The 21,396-nt window shown below is 41.5% G+C and overlaps 1 protein-coding gene across 4 annotated transcripts in view; it reads left to right on the top strand.

Moving 5' to 3' along the window:
• Nucleotides 1-21,396, top strand: part of PTK2B (protein tyrosine kinase 2 beta) — a 174,659-nt gene that overhangs the window by 87,070 nt on the left and 66,193 nt on the right. For all 4 annotated transcript variants that reach the window (XM_036750697.1, XM_036750699.1, XM_036750696.1 and 1 more), the window contains one exon: nucleotides 9,742-9,982. In XM_036750697.1, the coding sequence (XP_036606592.1) occupies nucleotides 9,779-9,982 (204 nt within the window). In that variant the 5' untranslated portion in view covers nucleotides 9,742-9,778. The remainder of the gene's footprint in view (nucleotides 1-9,741; nucleotides 9,983-21,396) is intronic.

Below are 21,396 nucleotides of genomic sequence, written 5' to 3'. Positions count from 1 at the left end.
TTTATAGTTATTTGTGCCCATGAATTATGTGGCGGGCCAAGAGCACCAGACTTGCAAGTTAGGAAGACTTAGTTCAAATTTTGCCTCTGACATTTCCTAGCTGGGTGATCATGGCAAATCAATTATGCTTCCTGGGACTCAATTTCCTCCTCTGTAAAATGAAGTTCATATCTGTGGTAACTATCTCATGAGGTTACTGTAGAGTCAAATAAGGTAACAGATGTCAAGTCCTTTGCAGACTTTAAAATGTTATTCAAATGTCAGTTATTATATCATTATTCCGCCTATGAAAATGCCATTGCAATTGGAAAAGAAACTTGGACATTTCTTCTACATCTTCTCTCATGGTGAACTCCTGCCCCTTCTGTAAGCTGTCAGTCCTTTGAGGGCAGAGATCAAATCTGATTTGTCCCCCTAGTGCCAGGCACTCCATATGTGCTTCTTGAATTAGACCATTAGCTCCTTGAGGGCAGGAATTGTTTTTTGCTTTTCTGGGTATCCCCAGAACTTAGCAAGGGGACTGGCACATAGTAGGCCCTTAATAAATGCTTGTTGATGACTTGAATCTCAGTCAGTCAAGTAAACAGTGATTAAGTGCCACCTAGGTGCCAAGCACTGTGCTAAGTTCCAGGGACACAAAAAGAGGCAAAAGGAACCTTTAAGGAACTCATAATCTAATGGGCTAAACTCCTTAAGGCCCATCCCCGGGGCCTAGCATTGTGCTTGGCATATAGTAAAAACTCAGTAGTTGTTTATTGAATATTAAATGAATGTTAAATTAACTAAAATCATAATGATAATAACAATACCACCTAGCATTTATATGGTCCATTAGGTTTTGCAAAGCAAATTGACCAAGTTGGTAAACCAAAATTTCTTGCCACCAAACTAAGGGGATTTTCAACCTGGAAAGTTTCCTGGTTGGGCTATGACAAGAGCGGGGTCTCCCAGAATTCTCAGAGTTCTGCAAAACTTCCTTTGCCATTACAGAAGGGACTTAGGCAAGGAAATTAGACTGAAATGGGAATCAACAAGAACTTCATTATGTTAAAGAGAGCAGCAGGCTGCAAAGCCCTGGGTCCCAGCCTCGTGGTAGCTGTTCTAAGGATGGGAAATGTCACAGCTGACAGTCCTCTCTCTCCCCCTTCACTCACTCACCAAACATTCAGCACAGCTCCTGCTCTGTGTAGAGAGCATCACGCCAGACTGACAGATGTTAGACAAGACTGTGGAGTTTATGGCTTAGAAGAAGGAGAAGGCATATATGCAGATAGCCGTAATCAACAGGTTAAGTACACCAGGGAGTAACATTGCGATGTGCTTTATTAGATCCAAAGGAAAAGGTCGGCACCAACAGCTAGAATCAGACGAGCATTCATTTCAAGTTACAATACATTTCACACACCATTTTATATGATCCTCACAACAGGGACAGCTAGACGGTACAATGGATTGAGTGCTGGGCCTGGAGCCAGGAAGGCTCATCTTCCTGAGTTCAAATCTGGCCTCAGACACTTGCTAGCTGTATGACCCTGGGCAAGTCATTTAACCCTGTTTGCCTCAGTTTCCTCATCTGTGAAATGAGCTGGAGAAGTAAATGGCAAGCCACTCTAATATCTCTGCCAAGAAAACCCCAAATGGGGTCGTGAAGAATTGGACACAAGTGAGCAACAGCTTCCTCTGTGAGGGAATTATAGTGGGTGACTTAGCTAAGGTCACTTAGCTAGTATGCATTAGAGTCAGTATTCAGATTCAGGTTTCTTGCTGGCTTTTATTGCTAAACTATATCTATTCCTTCCAAGATATCATAGATAAAGCATTTCGGAAGAACAGTTCAAATTTTATAAAGAATATTTAGCATTGTGTAGCTACATAGCAATCAATCAAGAAGCATCCACTGCAGGACAGCTAGGAACTACAGACTCAAAGATAAAGATGAAACTGCCCCTGCTCTCAAGGTGCTTACATTCTGTTGGGGAGGGGGAAGGGAGGAAGGGGAAGACACTCAACATGTGCACAGAGTAAATTCTAGGGTCATTTCAAGGGAGGAGACACTAGGATTAGGAACGGCCTTATGTCGGAGATAAATATAAGGGAAGGAGTGTCGGACTTCAAGTCCGAAAGATGTGAGTTCAAATCTGCCTCATAATAATAGTAATAATGTTGTTGTCGTTGTTCAGTTACTTCAGTTGTGTCCGACTCTTTCGTGACCCATTTAGGGTTTTCTTGGCAAAGATACTGAAGTGGTTTGCTATTTCCTTCTCTTCAGGTAAAGAGATCACCTTACAGTTGTAGCTTAGGATTATTTTTTTTCCTGAGTCCACATGAATTCTTTTCTTAATGGAGGTAGGGAAGCTAAAAATATAGATAATTAATAAAATTCACAAAAACTCAAAGCCCCTAGACCTCAACGACCTCTAATAGCCAGGCCAGAGATAAAGATTCCTGACCCATTAAATTCTGTGTATTCAAATAGTTTCTGAGTTTGCACCATCCATACTCTTTGTTTCACAACCTTGTGTTACACAACCAATCCACTCAATATGGAATTAAGATCACTTTGTCTTTATATAGGGGGAAAAACACTATTGGAAGTACTGTCAAAACAGCAGGTAGGGACATTTAAAAGAATAAGAAAGTGCTTAAGTGTCAGGGGCAGCTAGATGGCAAAGTGGATAGAACATTGACCCTGAAGCTGGGAGTTCAAAACCAGCCTCGGACACTTATTAGTTGTGTGACCCCGGGCAAGTCATTTAACTCTGCCTCCAGAAAAAAAAAGAAGAAGAAGAAGAAACAGTGTCACTCATTTGCTAATAGGCAAGAGAGCAGAAGGAAAAAATAGTGAAGAAATTTCAAAAGTCTCAGTCTGATCTAAGGGTATGCACAGTCAATTAGGATTCTTTCCTGAGTGAAGCACCAAACAAGGGAAGGTTCCAGTTGCTCAATGTGCGTGGTCAGTAAGTACCACATGTATGGCGTAACTTCCAAGGCTGCTTCGGCTGTTCTGTCCTGTGCTACTTCTACCCATCTCTCTTCTGTACTTCTCCCTTTGACTCTTGAAGAGCATTTTTAAAGGCTTTTAAAGACTTCCTGTTCTCTGAATTCAATTTCCCCCAGGATGGGAGAGGGTGGGGGCAGTAAATCCCAGGGTGCTTAGTAAAGGTTTAAATAATGGGTTCTTTACATGGAGTTCATGAATTTGTTTTTTAAAAAATGTTTTAATAACTATTTCCTTTGGATTCCTTTGGATTTCGTTTTATATATTTGGAAACTTTATTCTGAGACAGACTTTGGATGTTTAATAGGATTTCCAAAAGGATCCATGTCATAAAAATAGTTGAGTCCCTGCTTCAAACTATTTCCTCCACTCATAGGGGAATTCATCTGAACCTATCCATCTGGCCCATTATACAACCTTGTTTTCTGGAGCCAAATTTGGACTGCTAGAATCTTGTGGTTTGTGGGGTTCTTCAGAGGTCTGGAGGTGCTGTGTGCACACAAGCTATACACAATATCTCTATTTAAATATACAATATAAAAACTGAAACTCACATAAGTTTAATTGAATGCCTTGCTTAGTGTCACGTAGCAAGTAAGCATCTGTGAGATAGGGTTTGAAGCCATCCAGTTAAACCTCTTAGTCCACATAGAGAAACAAGGGCAGCTAGATGGGGTAGTGGATAGGGCACTGGGCTTGGCATCAGGAAGACTTGTTTTCCTGAGTTCAAATCTTGGTTCAGATACTTACTAGCTGTGTGACCCCAGGCAAGTCACCAAACCTTGTTTGCCTCAGTTTCCTCATCTGTAAAATGAGCTGATGAAGGAAACGGCAGTCCATTCTAGTATCCTTGCCAAGAAAACCCCCAAATGGGGTCACAAAGAGTTGGACATGACTGAAAAATGACCGAACGTCATCATAAGTATCACTACCCATACGAGGCCTTTCTGGATCCCTGCAGCTGCTAGTGCCTTACTGGACACCAATTACCTCATCTTTATCTTGCATGTATTTTGTGCGTATTTGTTTTGCATATGCTTATGTGTATGTGCATTGTCTCCCCTTATAGAAGTAAGTTCCTTGAGGGCAGGGGTTGCTTCACTTCTCTTTTTGTAGCATCAGTGCCTAGCACATAGTAGGCACTTAATACTCTCATGTTTGGCTGATGAGTAAATGAGGTTAATGAAGCTCATACAGAGAGCTTTCTCTATAGGATTGTAATTGACTTAATAGTCAGTGAGAATGCAAACCATAATATTATCATTATTTTACAGTTAGTCTGACATCTTTTTAAATGTTCTGGGTGACTGCTAATATGTAGGATGGAAAGGAAAGAGTAGCTGTGAACCTTCCTTCAAACCTGGAGGCAGGTTCTTTACTCGGCTGTCTTCATCTGCAGGTACCTGGAATAACCCCTTTCTGCCTTCCCCTTCTCTTTACTATTAAATCCTACCCCTCCTTCCAGGCCCAGCTTGAGTGTAGGAGTCCTCTGGGAGTCTTGCTTACCATTCCTGTCTAGTGTGATTTCACTCTTTCCTTGTCTTCTCAATGAAATTCATTCATTCCTTGATAAATATTTATTGAGAACCGATTATGGGCATAAGCCCTCTCATAGACTCGTGAATATAGAGTGGGAAGGGACATGCCTCACCCCTGCCCACCTCATTTTACAGATGAAGAAACTGGTGGTTAGGGAGCTTCAATGACTTGCCCCATGTCATCCGTGCAGTGAGCATCAAAGGTGGGACTTGAAAGCCCATCGCCTGACTCCAGAGTTGCATCTCTGTCCACTGCCAGCCCCTGTGTGTGGGGGAGATGAAAGGTTGTATATGGCTCCTGCCCTGTGAGAATGAATGAATGAAGAAATGAAAAGGCATTTATTATATGTTTACTTACCCTGTGCCAAATGCCATGCTGAGCTCTGGAGATGCAAATACAAAAAGCAAGATGACACTTTCCCTCAAGGAATTTACATTCATTCTCATTGGAGAATAGAATAGGGGAGATATCATTGGTGGATTGGTGGAGAAGTAATTGGAAGGCTGTTTAAAGCATAAGGGATTTGAATAAAGCCTTGAAGGATGGGAAAGAATTGGAAAGGTGGGAGTAGGGGAGATAGAACATGAGCAGATGTTGGGAGGCAGAAATAAGCTGCCATATTTGGGAATGGACCAACCTTGTTGGAGTGTAAGGCTCATGTTGGAGAGTAATGGGATTAAGTAATAGGAGATAATAAATAAGGCTGGAAAAATAGGCTGGAGTGATAATGTGGAGAGCCAAATGCCAAATTGAGGAATTTGTATTTTTTCCTAAAAGCAATAGGGACCCCTAAAGATTCTTGAGCAGGGGACTGATATGGTCCAACCTGAGCTTTATGAAAATTATTTCAGAAGTTAGAGGATGGATTAGAGGGGGAAGAGAAGGGAAGCAAGGAGGCCATTTGGGAGGCTGTTGCAATAATCTGTGGTCTGAACTGAGACAGTGGCTGTGTGAGTGGAGAGAAGGGAATGGTGAAAGATGTGGAGTTAGAATTGATGACTTGGCAACTTATCAAGGATGATTCCAAGGTCCAAGCTGGCACTCTCACAAGAAGTTAAGACAAGCCAAAGGTCAGAGCAAAGCTAGTAATACAGCAGCAAGGACAAAGCCAGGGGCATGGGGAAGCCAAACTGAGACAGCAGCCAAGAAATCAATAAGTGGTAAGGCCCATGGCAAGGCAGGGCATTCAAAGTCCAGGTAAACAGCCCAGTCCTAGGAGATCTGCAGGAACAATATAAGGAAGAGGAGGAGGATAGGTAATAACAGATCCGTCTCTAGCTGTTTTTAGGCCTCACTCACATCCACTGAGATCCAAATCAGAATTAGACTGGCCTGGAGGCTTGCGGGTGATGCCCCTGAAAATAGTTTTCTGAGTGATGGGTATGGGGGTGGAGAACAAAGGCAGGCCCCTGATAGATGCTCACTAAGGACTTGATGAATTGCCAGAAAGCTGGTCATAATCAGTTTCTTGCTGGCTCCTTCCCTTGCAAGTCAGTGGGACGTACATGTAGAGGTAGGAAAAGGGTTGGCCCTGTGGTTACACTCTGGAGCATAGGGCATGATTACAGCTCCAGACGGGAGACCAAAAGGATCTTAGAAGTTTAGCCACTGTCCGTAACACCACTGCAAAAGCCCGTGTCACTGGGAAACACTCATGCTCTTCTGCGTGACTGAAAAGCCACGGCCAATTAGTTGACTTAGTCGGCTTGAGGGGCCTTTTTAGTAGGAAGGCCCTCATTTCAGAGAACATAGAACCTAAGAGGGGAAGTGGTTCTAAGTTAAAATAAAATTCATCACACCCTGGTCAGCGCTCTGCCCACAAGACAGCTTCTATGACCAAAAACCCTGTACCTCATGGTCTCTCTACTTAGAGCCAGAAAATCCTACAAGATAGAGATAATAAGAATTGGAATAGTATTTAAAAAAGGGAAAGTTGTAGGGGTCTAGTTCAGAGATCAGAGGGGATCTAGTCCAACATCCTCATTTTACAGATGAGAGGGTCAGAGAGGTAAATGGCTTTGCCCAAGGTGATATAGGTACTAAGTGTTAGAAGAGGAGATTTGAACTGTCAACCAGGTGAAACCCACCCCTCAAAATGCAGAGGAGTCCAAGCTGGATTGAAAGCAGAGAAATTTTATTAGAAAGAAAATCAGACACCAGTGCTGAGGCCCCTAGCACAGGGTACAAAGGTACCCATAGCCAGGAGGGGCAGGGGAGATTTATGCTTGAAAACCACAAAGGGGAAGTTCAGAGAGGGGTTGGGAAAAAGAATGGATAATCTTTTCTGGGAACAGGTAGACATAGAAGCAGTGCTTTGCAACTTACTGGAAGGCTGGTTTGAGCCAGTTTGGAGGGGATGGGGTGGGGCACAGCTCAGCAAGGCCAGCCAGTGAACACCAGCAAAGGCAATTGGGAGTGAGCAAGACTTTGGCTTACTGCAGGCTCCTGATTGTCTCCTTTCAGCTAACAGGCTTACTCTGTGTCCAGTGTATCTGCCTGGCAAGATAACTCATAGAAGATGAGTTATTAATATTAATCTCAGGGGTACTTCCACAGAACCTAGGTTTTTTTCCTCCAAAGCCAGTGTTCTTTCTAACTGTACCACATCTAATGGAAATGTGGAGGCCTGGTCTAAAAGTGAAGACTACTAATTTCCAGATATAAGGGTATAAAGAGGATAAACGGGATGAAGATAGAATTGTATTGTTTGGGGAGTATGGAGTTCTATTGGGTGTCCAGAGATAGCTCCATCACTCAACTTCTAATCTACTGGTCTGAGTTTAGCCTAAATGTATAATTATTTTTAGATGGATCTTTTAGACCTACTTTATTTTAGAGTAACCTCTAGAAGACTGAGCCATATCAGAAGCCTGGGCTCATTGTGGATACCTTCTTCAGGCCCATTCTGGAATATACCTAAACAAACATAGCCTCCTGGAGTGTCCTCTAAAACAGGGTTGATCTGGCCCTCTTAGGCCAGATTTTAGCAAAACCCAATACTACCTGTAAGCTAAGAATGGTTTTTGCATTTTAAAATAAAGTTTTGTTGTGTTTGAAATTTTGGGGAAAAAAAAAACTTTCTTATAGGCCGTGTAAAAACAGCCAGGCCAGATTTGGCCTTCAGGCTATAGTTTGCTGACTTCTTCTCTAGGCCACAGCCCAAAAGACTGGACTGGGCCCTGTCTCCATCTGGACTTCCATGCTTGGCGCTGAGTAGGAGATGGGATGCCACTAAACTTTGTGGTCTTCTCCCTGTGTTTTTTGTTGTTTTTCAGTTGCTTCAGTCATGTCCAACTCTTAGTGACCTCATTTGGGGTTTTCTTGCCAGGGATACTGAAGTGGTTTGCCATTTCCTTCATTAGCTCATTTTACAGATGAGGAAACTGAGGCACACAGGGTCAGTGACCTGCCCAGCCTCATACAGCTGGTAAGTGTCTGAAGTCAGATCTGAACTCAGGAAGACGAGTCTTCCTGACTCCAGGCCCAGCACTCTGTCCACTCTGCCACCTAGCTGCTCCTGTCTTTGTGTCTGCTAAGTAGTGAAATATAATGAAAAGTTCTTGGGAAATGGAGACTGAATACCCATATCATTCTAGTTATTGGAAGCAGATTAAATTCAATGCAATAAACTAAGTAGATATGGTCCTAGCCCTCATGGAGTTTGTAACCCAGAAAGGGCAATAAGACACACAAGAATTGTAATATAAGACAAAATGGGAGAAATGTACAAAAGATGCCAGGGGAGCACAAAAGGAAAACAAAGCTGACTGTTGGTTGGGACAGATCAGAGGTGGCCTTGTAGCCTTGAATGATGAATAGGATTTTGATAGGAAAAAATGGGGATGGGGGTGGGGGAAGGGGGCACTCTAGGCAAAGGGAACAGCATAAGCATAGACATAGAGGGAAAGAACATTTTTCCTGAAAATAATTCACCCTTACATGAGTGAATAAGAATGAAGGAAGGTATGCCTCCCTAACATCAGTGGAGAATGTGGAGTAGTAGAAAAAACACTAAGCTTTGGAGTCATAAGAGACTGGGGTTCAACTCCCACCTTAGACATTTACTGGTTTTGTGACCATGAGCATCACCCATTCAGTGACTGAGGTTAGGTAAGAAATGAGGCAAAGCATGGCTTCTTTTACCTAAGTCAAAAAAATATCAATCTGGAAGGGAAAGACCCCCAGAGCTTCTGGCCAAAACAGAAACAATTGCTATTTACAGTCACTCTGAGCCATCAGAGCCCAAACAATGACCAAATGAAGCCAAGGTCTCCCAACTCATCCCAGGCCATCTCCAGTTGCCCTGATCTTTGTCTTACCACCAGACCCAGACGGCTCTGGAAGAGCAAGTGAGGTGGCTGACTTTTCACAGCCCTACTTCATTTAAATCCAATTCACTTGCAAGTCATGAAATCACCTTTCTAACATAATAGTCCTCTTAGAGAACAAAGGACAACCAACAACAATGAAGACAATGGTGAGCAAGCTGCTGAAGCCTAGTTTCTTTTTCTACATAGTGGATATAAGATTTCCTGCAGTACTTACATCTTACACTTGTTGTAAGGAGTGACCTGATGTATGGAAAGCATCAAACAACTTAAAAATTCTGAATAAATCTCATCTATTATAATTGATAAGGAAACTAAAGTCCAAAGACATTAAATGATTTGTCCATGGTCACATAGGTGATAAGTAAGAGTATCAGGATTTGATCCTATGTATTTTGACTCCAAATCTAGTGCCCTTTCTGGCCCACTTCCTGTGGGTTTTGAATAGAAGATAGTGAATTTATTTTTGTGCACACTATAGATTTTGTACATATATTTCTGTAGAACCCTTTCTATTATTCCCCCAACTTGCACTCTCACTAGTGGGTTGGGTCTCCAAAGGGTGTCTGTTACTCTCAGGTACTAAGGTGTAGTCCAGGGATGGGGAACCTGTGGCCTTGAGACCCCTGGTAGATATTCCTCAAATTCTCTTCTAGGCTCAACTTCTATGTTTCCATGACTTACACTGTAACTGTTTGCCTCAATTTCCCTAATCTGTAAATTAGAAAGGACCATTTTTCTACACCTCTCTGCTTTCTAGGGGAGGCTTCAAGGGTAAGAGATGGGTGTGGTGAGCACTGGGTTTGTTCCCTATGGGGAGGGAGCTGCTCTGCAGTGAGTCTCACACAGGCTTCCCCCTTTACTGTCTCCTAACAGGACTGAGATGCGCTGGCCCTAGCTGTCCTCTGACAGCATGTCTGGGGTGTCCGAGCCCCTGAGCCGGGTGAGGGTGGGCACCCTGCGTCGACCCGACATCCCGCCAGAGCCTGTGGTGGTGGTGCCTGTGGATGTGGAGAAGGAGGACGTGCGGATCCTCAAGGTCTGCTTCTACAGCAACAGCTTCAACCCTGGAAAGAATTTCAAGCTGGTCAAGTGCACTGTACAGACAGAGATCCAGGTAAGAGCTGGGTGTGGGAGAGGTGGGCTGAGCTAGTTCTTTGGTTTAGGGTCAGAAGCCCTTGGTTTAAATCCCACCTTTGTCTCTTAATGGCTGTGTGATCTTTGACCAAATTCAACCACTCTGGGCCTCAGTTTCCTCATCTGTTAGATGAAAGAGGTGGACCAGATGACCTTTGCTGTTACTTTCAGCTCTCCAACCCATGATCTTTTCTTTCCTTTGAGCAGATCCTGCTCAATTGTCCTGGCTCAGGTGTTTCCATACCTGGAAAGAGGTAGCATAGCATTTCCTAAGGGCACATCACCAGGCTTGGCCTGAATGTTTACTAGGCTGATTTCCTTTCTCAGTCCAAGAAGTTAATTCTAAGATGGTTCAGTTAATATAGCACACTGGTCCTCCAGCCTCTGCCTGAAGACCTCCAAGAAGAGGGAACCCATTACCCTTTGAGGGAGCTCTCCTTGTTAGGAAGTTTTTCCTGACATCAAGTGTACATTTTCTTCTTTGTAACTTCCACCTTTTGTTTCTGATTCTGCCCTTCTGGGACTAAACAGAACAAGTGATTGTTCTTCCCCGTGATAGCCTTTCACATACTTGAAGACTGCTATTATGTGCCCCCTGAGTCTTCTCTTCTCCAGCTAATCAGCTCATAAGACTTCATAGGACATGAGTTCAAGGCCCTTTTCCATCCTAGTTATTGTGTCTATGCAGATGGCTCACACACACAGATATATATATATATATATATATATACATATATATATATATATATATATGATGTATATGTATATATATGTGTGTGTGTATACATATATATACACATACATACAGATATACATATAGATAGATATGTTGTGTGTATATAACTTTCTTTTATTCATTCGTTCATTCATTTTTATTGATTGATGTGCTTGTTGTCTGCTCCATTAGAATGTAAGCTCCTTGCAAGAAAGGATTGTTTCATTCTTTGTACCAGTATCCCTAGTGCCTAGTACAGTGCCTGGCACATAGTAGACATTTAATAAATGCTTACTTAATTGATGGCACTCTCCATCTTATCAATATCTTTCTTAAACTGAGGTGCCCAGGACTAAATCCCATACTCCATATGAGGTCTGAAGAGGGCAGAGTTTAGTGTGTCTATCACTTCCTTATTCCTGGAAGCCATACACCTCTTAATGTAGCCCATACACAGAACCCATATGATCTTGAACAGATCACTTAACACTTGAACTATTACAACAGCATTCTGGTTGGTCTTGGCCATAAGTCTCTCCCCACTCCAGTCCATCCTCCACTCAGCTGTCAAAAGCAATCTTCCTAAAGCATAGGTCTGACCACTTCACCATTCCCTTTCTCACTCAATAAACTCCAACAGCTCCCTGTTAGCTCCAGAATCAAATATAAAATCTTCTCTTTAAAGGACTTTTAAAACCCTTTATAACCTGGCTCCTTCCTACTTTCCCAGACTTCCTACACCTCACACCCTCTATGTACTCTGCTGTCCAGCTATACAGGCCTCCTTGTTATTCCTCAGACATGACACTCCATGACTTTTCACTGACTGTCACCAATGTCTGGGATGCTCTTCCTCCTGGCCTCCACTTCGGCTCCCCTAGCTTCCTTCAAGGCTTGGCTCGGTGTTTACCTGTTTCGAGAGGCCTTTCCTGATCCCTCCTACCTATTGTGCCTTCCTCTGAGATTACCACCCATCCTTACTTCAAATATGTTGTGTGGACTTGGTTGTTTACATGTTTTCTCTCTCCAAATAGTAGGTGAGCTCTTTGATGGAAAGTAGGGGCAGGAACTATGGATTTGGGTTTGTTGTGGTTTTGGGTTTTTTTATCTTTCTTGGTATCTCCAGAACTTATCACAGTACCTGGCACATAGTAAGCACCTAACAGATGCTGGTTCACTTGACGACTTGTTCACTGAAACTCTCTAAGCCTCAGTATCCCCATCTGTAAAATGAAGAGGGTGGACGAGCTGAGCTGGAAGGCCTCTTCTGGCTTTACATTTATGATCCTGTAGGCTGAGCCCTGTCAGAAGGCCCCATTCTTATTTGCCAGGATCTTGCAGTCTATCCCCACTTCTAGTCTCTCCCCCCATGTATGACTCCTTGCCAGAATGGTTACTACTGTAAGAAATGGTTCCCCCCATCAAACAGTTTCTGTGGATAATGGACAAAGTAGCTGGATTTGGGCTAATGGGATTCAGTTTTCTACTGGCAATACAAACTTCCTGACAATGAGAGCTCCCTCAAGGGGTGGTGGGTTCACTCTCCTTGGAGGTCTTCAGGCAGAGACCAGAGGACTCTATAGAACTACCTAGATTCAAATTCTTATACTGAGAAAGGCAAGGAAGACATACCTGGGAAGACATATTATGGAGTTGGCAGGAATTTCCTTAGGGTACATCTCCAGGCTTGGACTACATGTTTATTAGGCTGATTACCTTCTGGGACAGCCCATTTCACCTTTAAATGACTTAATTATTAATAATTTTTTTCTTTCATCAAACCTGAATTTTCCTCTTTCTACGTTCTACCTGTTAGGAGTAGCTAGGCAGTGCAGTAGACAGAATACCAGGCCTGGAGTCAGGAAGACTCATTTTCCCGAGTTCAAATCTGGCCTCAGACCCTTACTAGCTGTGTGACTCTGGGCAAGTCACTTCACCCCATTTGCCTCAGTTTCCTCATCTCTAAATGAACTGGAGAAGGAAATGGCAAACTACTCCAGTATCTTTGACAAGAAAATGGGCAGCTGGGTGGTGCAGTGGATAGAGTGCTGGGCTTGGAATCAGGAAGACTCCAACCTCATGAGTTCTAATCTGGCCTCAGACACTTTTATCTGTGTGACCCTGGGCAAGTCACTTAACCCTGTTTGCTTCAGTTCCTCACCTGTAAAATGAGCTGGAGAAGGGAATGGCAAACCACTCCAGTAGCTTTGCCAAGAAAACCCCAAATAAGGTCATGAAGAGTTAGACACAACTGACTAACAACTACAAACTTTTACCAATTTCTGCCCTCTAGGGCTTAGTGGAACAAGTATATAAAATCCCTGTGCTACATGAAGAACATGAACTGCTCCTTAGAGAACGATTAGGGGTGAATTATACTTGGCCAAGTGTTAAACCGTACATGCCCTTAGAGAAGGTGAAACAACTGATATATTGTCAGAGTACATCAGAGGCAAAGATTTCATATAAACATTTATGGCAATATTTATGGCAAAAAATGGAAACAAGTAGTGCCATCAACTGGGAAGTGTTTATAGCTAAACAAACTGTGGTACAGGAATGTAACTGAATATTAATGAACTGTAAGAAATGACAAATGCAAAGAATTAAGAGAATCTTTGGAAGGTGTACGAACTGATACAGTGCAAAGTCCGCAGAGTCTGGAGAATAATCTACACAATGATCACAATAATGTAAAAATGGGAAAACATCAATATTCTGGTTATTGCAGTAAAGAAATAGAAGGATTGTTAACTTATTAGCCATGGGAAGGTTCAAGAGGATAACTTCTCAAAAACAAATTAAATATGCATGTTTCAAATACTCAGCAGTTCTGGTGAGATGTTCTATGTCATTTCAGCTATTTCCGTTTTGCATCTTGGCTCCTGTTTGTTAATAGTTGAGGCCATTTTCTGGTCTTCTTCTAGATCTTTCATGTCTTTGATCCTAAAACTGGAAAAAATAGCTTAAAATTCATTATTGCGTTGTCAGTAGAAAAATGAATCCCACTAGCTCAAATCCTGCTGCTTTGGCTGTTATCCATAGAGACTGTTTGATGGAGAAACCAAAGTAGTAATAATTGACTAATAAGGACTGACAGTGAAGGATGCCTCCTTCTTTTCATTACAAAGGTGGTGGACTATGGCTGTAGAATGAAGTACACATTGTCAGACATTGCTACTATATTGGTATGTTCTGCTTGATTTTACATCTTTGCTATAAGACTTCAAGGATTCTGTTGGAAAGAGTGAAAGGGGATGTGATTTGGAATTAACAACACTACAAGAAAGCAAAAAAAGCACCAGTAAAACATTTTTCAACTTCTCTAATGTTGCTAAATTTGCAGAGGCAAGAACATACACAGCATTGGGGGAGGGGGATATTGAGTCAGTCAGTCTGTCTGAAGCAGACCGTCTGTGTAGGGAATAGTAAGGTATGAAGCTGGAAAGGTAGATAGCGATCAGACTGCAAAGGATCTTGAATGTAAGGCTGTAGAGTTTGGCTTTATTCTGTAAGTACTTAGAGAACTGAAGATTTTTGGCAGGAAAAAAATGTGATGAAATCGTTATTTTGGGGATATTAATCAGGCAGCGGCATTTAGGATGGATTGCAGGTGGGAGGATGGGAGTCCAGTCAGAAGACTATTGCAAAAGTTCTGATATGAGGTTCTAGAATCTGAGCTAAAGTGGTGGTAGCAGAGAAAGAAAGGAAGAAAAATGTGTGGAAAGAGAGCAGGATTCAGTAAACAGGGACCTGGATTCAATCTTGACTCTGTCAGTCATCAACCAATCAACAGATAATTTACTAAGCACCTATATTTAGATATAGTGGGTGCTTTATTGAGCTTGATAAAGCACCCGCTATATCGCAAACGCTGTACTAGGAGCTGGGGATACAAAATCAAAATCGAAACAGTCCCTGCCCTCAAGGAGCTAATATTCTCTCAGGGGAGACAACATATATAACATAAGTACATACATACATAATATATACAAACAAAATATGAGGTAATTTTTTTTTTGGAGGAGGCACCATCAGCTGGGATGGGGAAGGGCAGAAATAATAATGCTTCTCATGTAGAAATAGCATTTGAGCTGAGATTTAAATAAAATTTAATTGAAATAGGGATTCTTAGATAAAAAAGTGCTGATTGCAGGCATGGACAGAGGAGCTGGAATAGCATTTTCAAGGAACAGTCAGGAGGCTAATTTGGCCTGAGCAACTATGGGTAAGACACTTGGCCCCAGCTGTAAAAATATGGAGCTTGAACTAGATGATTTCTAAGGGCCCTTCCAGCTCTAAAACTCTGGTTCTATGACTGTGTGAAGGAAGTTTTGAAACAAAAATTGACATGTGTCGGTTTCAATTGGACACAAGAAGGCAAGGGAATGGGAGGACTCAGAGATGATCAATATTCTAGGCTTGGGTGAGTGAGAAAGTGATGACGTCTTGAGAAATGGGGAGATGGTTTAGGGAAAAAGGTAAGTTCAATTTTTGATGGTGGAGTTGGAAATATGGGCCTAGAGTTCAGGTAACATATACAGTGGATGAGCCTTCCAAATGTCAGAGTATAGGAAAAAAAAAGACGAGGACTGAACTTTGGGGTACCTCCTGATTTTAGCTGCAGGAGGAAGTTAAAGCACAAAAAAGTCAGAGAAGAAGCAGCTAGAAAGATAAAATATAGTAGTATCACAGAAACTAAAGGAGGAGAGTTTCAAATTGAGAAGTGGTCCAATAATCCAATTCCAGCAGACTTATGATCTCATTGTTGTGACTACTGCCACTACTGATATAAATTGCAACCCATCTATGCTTCCCTATTCTGTGCAATCCTCACCCATTTCCCCACCCTTCCACATTCACCATGGGGATGCCCTCCCAATGTTCTTAGGGGCCTTCCTTGTGTCCTTTTGATCCTGTGTGGATACTGATGGAGCACATGGGCTGTCCATTTCTTCCTCATTCTTATTGCACAGCAAACCCATCTTTGGTTTTGGTCGTTTTTGTTTTGGGGTCACACATTTCTCTGATGACATCTATTATCTTGCCTCTCTTTACTAATTCCTCATTTGTCAGTCAGTAAATAGGATTTGTTAACTACTAACTATGTGCTAAGTATTGAGAGTACAAAGAAAGGAATAGGATAGTCTCTGCTCTTGAGGACCCCACGGTCTAAAGGGGGAGACAATTTGCAAACAGCTATGTACGAACAAGATATATACAGGATTTGCTAGAGACAACCAACAGAGGGAAAGTGTGAGAATTAAAGTGGATCAGCAAAGGCTTCTCGTAGAAGGCATAGTTTATCTGGGACTTGAAAGAAGCCAGGGAAGCCAGGAGGTGGAGATGAAGAGGGAGAGCATTCCAGGCATGGAGAACAGCCAGTAAAAATGCATGGAATGGGGAGATAGAGTGTCAGCAAGGAGGCCAGGGTCATTGGATCACAGCGTATGTGGGAGAAGTAAGGCATAGAAAGACTAGAAAGGTAGTACGAAGGACTTTGAATGCCAAATAGAAAATTTTCTATTTAATCCTGGAGGTGATTGGAGCCATTGGAGTTTTTTGTGAAGGTTGGTGACATGGTCAGACTTTAGGAAGATTATTTGATGGCTGAGTGGAAGATGGAGTAGAGTGAGGGGAGACTTGAGGCTGGGAGGCCAACCAGCAGGCTGTTGCTAGTCCTAGAGTGAGTATGACCCAGGATGGTGGCAGTGTCAGATGACAGAAGCAACGGGGGAGATATGAGAGATGTTATTAATGTAAAATCAAAAAGCTTTGGTAACTGATTAGATATGGGGAGGATGAGAGAGATTAAGGAGTTGAGAATGATGCTTAGGTTGTGAGCCTGAGAAGCTTGAAGGATAGTGTTATGCATTACCTGCTCCCCTGGGACACCTGCCCCTCAGCTGTCCTTTGGGTGACCCTTAGCTTTAACTCTTTGGAGGCAGTATTATTCCATGATCTGCAGTCCTATAATATTATTGGAAGTATATTGGTGCTCCAGTTAAATGCTACTGAGACATATGGTCTGAGGGAGCTATGCAGGACTTGGTCATTAGAAGCCTTTTGGTGCCTTAGAAAGAGCATTTACAGGAGAGTGGTGAGGATAGAAGAAAGGTTGCAGATGGCCAAGGAGAAAGTAGAGAGTGCAATAATAGGGGAGCAGACAGATGGTTGCAGAAGTTGGTCCTACTAAAGAGGACAGCAAGGTCAGGAGAGTTTTGCTCCTCTTAGAATGGTGAAGGGGTGTGTGTGTGTGTGAACAAAGAGGAAGAAGCCAGTGGAGGAGTGTGGTGGGGGAAGAATGAAAATATTTTAACAAAATTTCTTTTTACAAGCTAGTGTGCTATAAATGGCACCATTGGCATCATTGCCTTGGGCCATTGGTAGCAGAGATTTTCTAGGGTTTTAAGGAGGGGGCTCTGACCAGGAGACATGGCATCCTGAAAGAGGCAATCTGTGCCTCTTGTACCACAAGAGACTCCATCACCCACAAGGGTTTGAATTAGCTATATGAATTCCAGATAAAAACATAGCCTTATTGTGCAAGGAGTAGAATGTGTCTGTAAAGGTTCTTTCCTAATAATCCACTGAGAGTTAATAGTGGTTGTGAATGGAGCAAGTTCCCTAACTAGACTCTAAGTTGCCCTCCAGGAAGGCAAGGACCATATCTTACATTTGGAAGGCAGTGTGGCATAGTGGGAAGAGCACTGGACTTAGAGTCAGGGGAAGCCTGAGATTGAATCGAGATTTGACACTTACTAGCTGTGTAACCATGGGCCAAGTCACTTCACCTCAAACTCTTCTTCAGTAAAATGAAGGGCTTGGGCTAGATTTAAACCTGTGATCCTTGCCCAGCATCTTTCTAGGCTTACTTTTTTTCTCTATTTTTTTCCTTAATGGTATTTTAATTTTTTCCAATTACATGTAAAGATAGTTTCCAACATTCATTTTTGTGTTTCAAGTTCCAAATTTCTTGAGTTCCAAAAATTTTGAATTCCAAATTTTTCTTCCTCCCTCTTCTCCTCCCTCCCTAAGACAGCAAGCAATCTGATATAGGTTATACATGTACAATCATGGTAAATATATTTCCACATTGGTTGTTTTGTAAAAGAAAAATCAGAACAAAAGGGGAAAACCATGAGAAAGAAAAAACAAAAAAAGGGAAAATAGTATGCTTTAATCTGCATTCAAACTCCATAGTTCTTTCTCTGGATGTGGTTAGCATTTTCCATACAAGTCTTTTGGAATTGTTTTGGATTATTGAATTGCTGAGAAAAGCTAAGTCTATCATAGTTAATCATCTCATAATGTTGTTGCTGTGCACAATGTTCTGGTTCTACTCATTTCACTTAGCATCAGTTCATATAAGTCTTTCCAGGTTTTTCTGAAATCTAATGGCTCATCATTTCTTACAGCACAATAGTATTCCATTACATTAATATACCACAACTTGTTTAGCCATTCCCTAATCAATGGGCATCCCCTCAATTTCCAATTTTTTGCCACCACAAAAATTGCTGTTATAGATACTTTTGTACATGTGGGTCCTTTTCCTTTTTTATTATCTCCTTGGGATACATATCTAGGTTTGCTTTAAAAAAAGACCTTGTAATAATTCCACATTACTTTCAAAACTGCCCTTCTAAACTTCTTTCTGTTCCCTTCTGTGAATTTTAAAAATGTTTCTCTCTCTCTCTCTCTCTCTCTCTCTCTCTCTCTCTCTCTCTCTCTCTCTCTCTCTCTCTCTCTCTCTCTCTTTCTCACACACACACACAGCACTATGACTAACTCCCCCTGACTCTAATTGTGACCCCATTTGAGATGTTATTGGTAAAGATGCTGCAATAGTTTGCCATTTCTTTCTTCAGCTCAAGAAACTGAGGCAAACAGGGTTAAGTGACTTGCCCAGGTCTGGCAAGTGTCTGAAGCTAGATTTGAATTCAGGTTCTCCTGACTCCTGACCTAGCACTCTATCCACTGTGCCACCTAGCTATTCTTAACCCTAATTCCCACCCCACCCCAATTAAAAACCAAGAGGGGGAAAAACCTCTGTAACAAACAAGTCAGGCAAAACAAATCCACATGTAGCCATTTACAAAAATGTTTGTCTTCTCCTGAACCTTGCATCCAACCCCACTCTGTCAGAAGGTAGACAACATGCTTCATCATAGGTCCTCTGGATTTGTGGATAGTCATTGCTTTGATCACAGTTTTTCCATCTTTCAAAGATGTTTTTCTTCATACTGTTGTGGTCCTTGTGTAACTTGTTTTCATGGTTCTGCTCACTTCACTCTGCATCAGTCCATACTACCAGGAATCTCTGAAATAATCTTTTTTCATCATTTCTTATGGCCCCAATTTGTTCAGCGATTATCCAATTGATGTAAACCTCCCCAGATTCTAGTTCTTTGCCTTCCATTTTCCCCATTTAATCCCTTATTCAAGATTGAGAAGTTTGTTTTACTTGGGGATATTTCTTCCCTTATATTATCCTCTCTTTTAACCTCTTCTCCCCTCCCCTCTCTCTGCTTATTTGACTGAGTTTGATGCACTTCTAAACCAAGCTTGTGTGTGTGTGAGTGTGTGTTCAATCTTCCTTTGTCTGTTTCATATAACAGTAAGGTTTATCTGATGCCTATTTCCTTCCTTTATAGTCTTCTCATGCACTCTAGTTACGATAAACAGCAAATTCTACTCCCTTCTTTCTTTTTTCTATATTAGTGTGTTCCTTTTATCCTTCTTTCATTTTCTTCTTTTCAGACTCTCAAAGTAGAACCAATCTACCCCCTATGTCCTCTGTTTTTCTTATCTTTTGAAGATATTAAGATGCTGAAAGGATACATATTTTCTCTTTCCCTATTAGGATTTTAGCACTATATCATCATTCAAAACCTATGATTGTTTCCAATATGTTTACCTTTCTTTATTTCTCTGGACTCTTGTGTTTCTATTTCAAATTTCCTACTCAGCTCTGATCTAGTCATCAGAAATACTGAAAATCCCCTATTCATTAAAGCTCCATTTCTTTTTTTCACCAGTAGGATTATATTCAGCTTTGCAGGGTAAGTTATTCTTGGTTGTAAGCCTTTATCTTTGCCTTTTTGGAATGTTGTATTCCAAAATCTCCTCTCATTTATGGTAAAAGCTGCCTGGTCTTGTATGATCCTGACTATGGTTCCTTGGTACTTGAACAACATCTTTCTGAATGTTTGATTTTTTTTAAATGAGGATGCTCTGATTTTGGCTATGATATTCTTGGGACTTTTCCTTAGGCTTTGTTTTCAGGAGGTGATCAGTAGATTCTTACTATCTTTAGTTACTATCTTTATTTTCCCTCTGATTTTAATAGATCTGGGCAGTTTTTATTTTTTCTTTAAATATAGTATTCAGATTTTTTAAAAATTATGTTTTTTAGAGAATCCAATGATTCTCTGTTTAATAATTTTTTTCTATAAACATTTATTAAATACTACTTTTTTACTCAGATGTTGGAGGGGATACAAATTTGGGTCCCCGTGTTAGGGAAACTCACAACATTATGGGGGAATGAGATGAAGAAATAACCATGATATTCAACATTGCATAAGTGAATTACAGGGGAAGCAGAAAAGAAGGGAGGCTTCAGGTGAGAGGAGAAAGAATCTTACCAACTGAGTCCAATGATTCTTAAATTATTTTCCTCTAACCTATTTTCCAGGTTAATATTTTTATATCAAATTTCCGTATTTTCAATCTTTTGATTTTTATCCAATATTTCTTGCTGTCATGGAGTCATTGATTTCTATTTGGTCTATTTTAGTTTTCAAGGAGTCCATTACTTGGGTAAGGTCTTCCACTTTCCCTTCTTATCTCTCAGTTCTCCTTCCAATTCTTTCCTCTTGAGTTCTTATTTCTTTTCTTTTTTTAATCTTTTGCTTCATTTTATCTAGGTATTCATTTCTTTATGTAAGACATTTTTTTTTCATTTGGGTCACTTCTTACAATTATTATGTTTGTTGTTATTGTCATTGTTACTTGCTTCTTCTAGATGGAATCTCTGTATCTACAATAATTCTTTATATTGGTCAATATTTTCTTTGATTTATACATCTCTTCATCTTTAGTACCTGAATTGGGGTTTTGGGCAAAGGCCAAGCTCAGCCCCATGCTACACTTTGGGAGGAGGATGGTTGGCCCTGCTCAGCCTTACCCTGAATCCCTTGGGTCCCTGTGTCGATATCCTTCTCCTGAGGTTAAGCTTCCCCTAGATCTTTGAAGTTTGTAGCGATGCATCTTCAGGACACAGTGCTAAGGATCTCAGAGCCTCTGGTCCTGGGCCATTCTGAACACTGCCATGCTAGCACTAGTTCTCTGAGAACTCCAATGCCCTTTCCTCGGGCATTCTGATGATGATGGGTCTTTCTCACCTCCCTGGGTCTTTCTTAGGGGAACCTTTCACTCTTGCTACCTCTGGACAGAGAGCTTTGCAGACCACACATGTGTCTGTTCAGTCGGGGAGGCTGCCAGATTGCCTATGCTAGCACTGGATCTGCTAACATCCCTCTTTACATTGCCCATATGCTTCTAAATGTCTTTTTGTGTCTTTCTGGGGTGGAAAAATCTACTTACTATAGCTGGCTTTTTTCATCATTATTTTGTCTAGTTGGAATTTCAGGGTTTTAGTGGAGTAGGTATGT

Source organism: Trichosurus vulpecula, chromosome 3 (assembly GCF_011100635.1).
Source record: "Trichosurus vulpecula isolate mTriVul1 chromosome 3, mTriVul1.pri, whole genome shotgun sequence".
In the NCBI taxonomy this organism is placed as follows: Eukaryota; Metazoa; Chordata; class Mammalia; order Diprotodontia; family Phalangeridae; genus Trichosurus; species Trichosurus vulpecula.
Note: the sequence above shows the minus strand (reverse complement) of the source record. Positions and strands in the feature narration are given on the sequence as shown.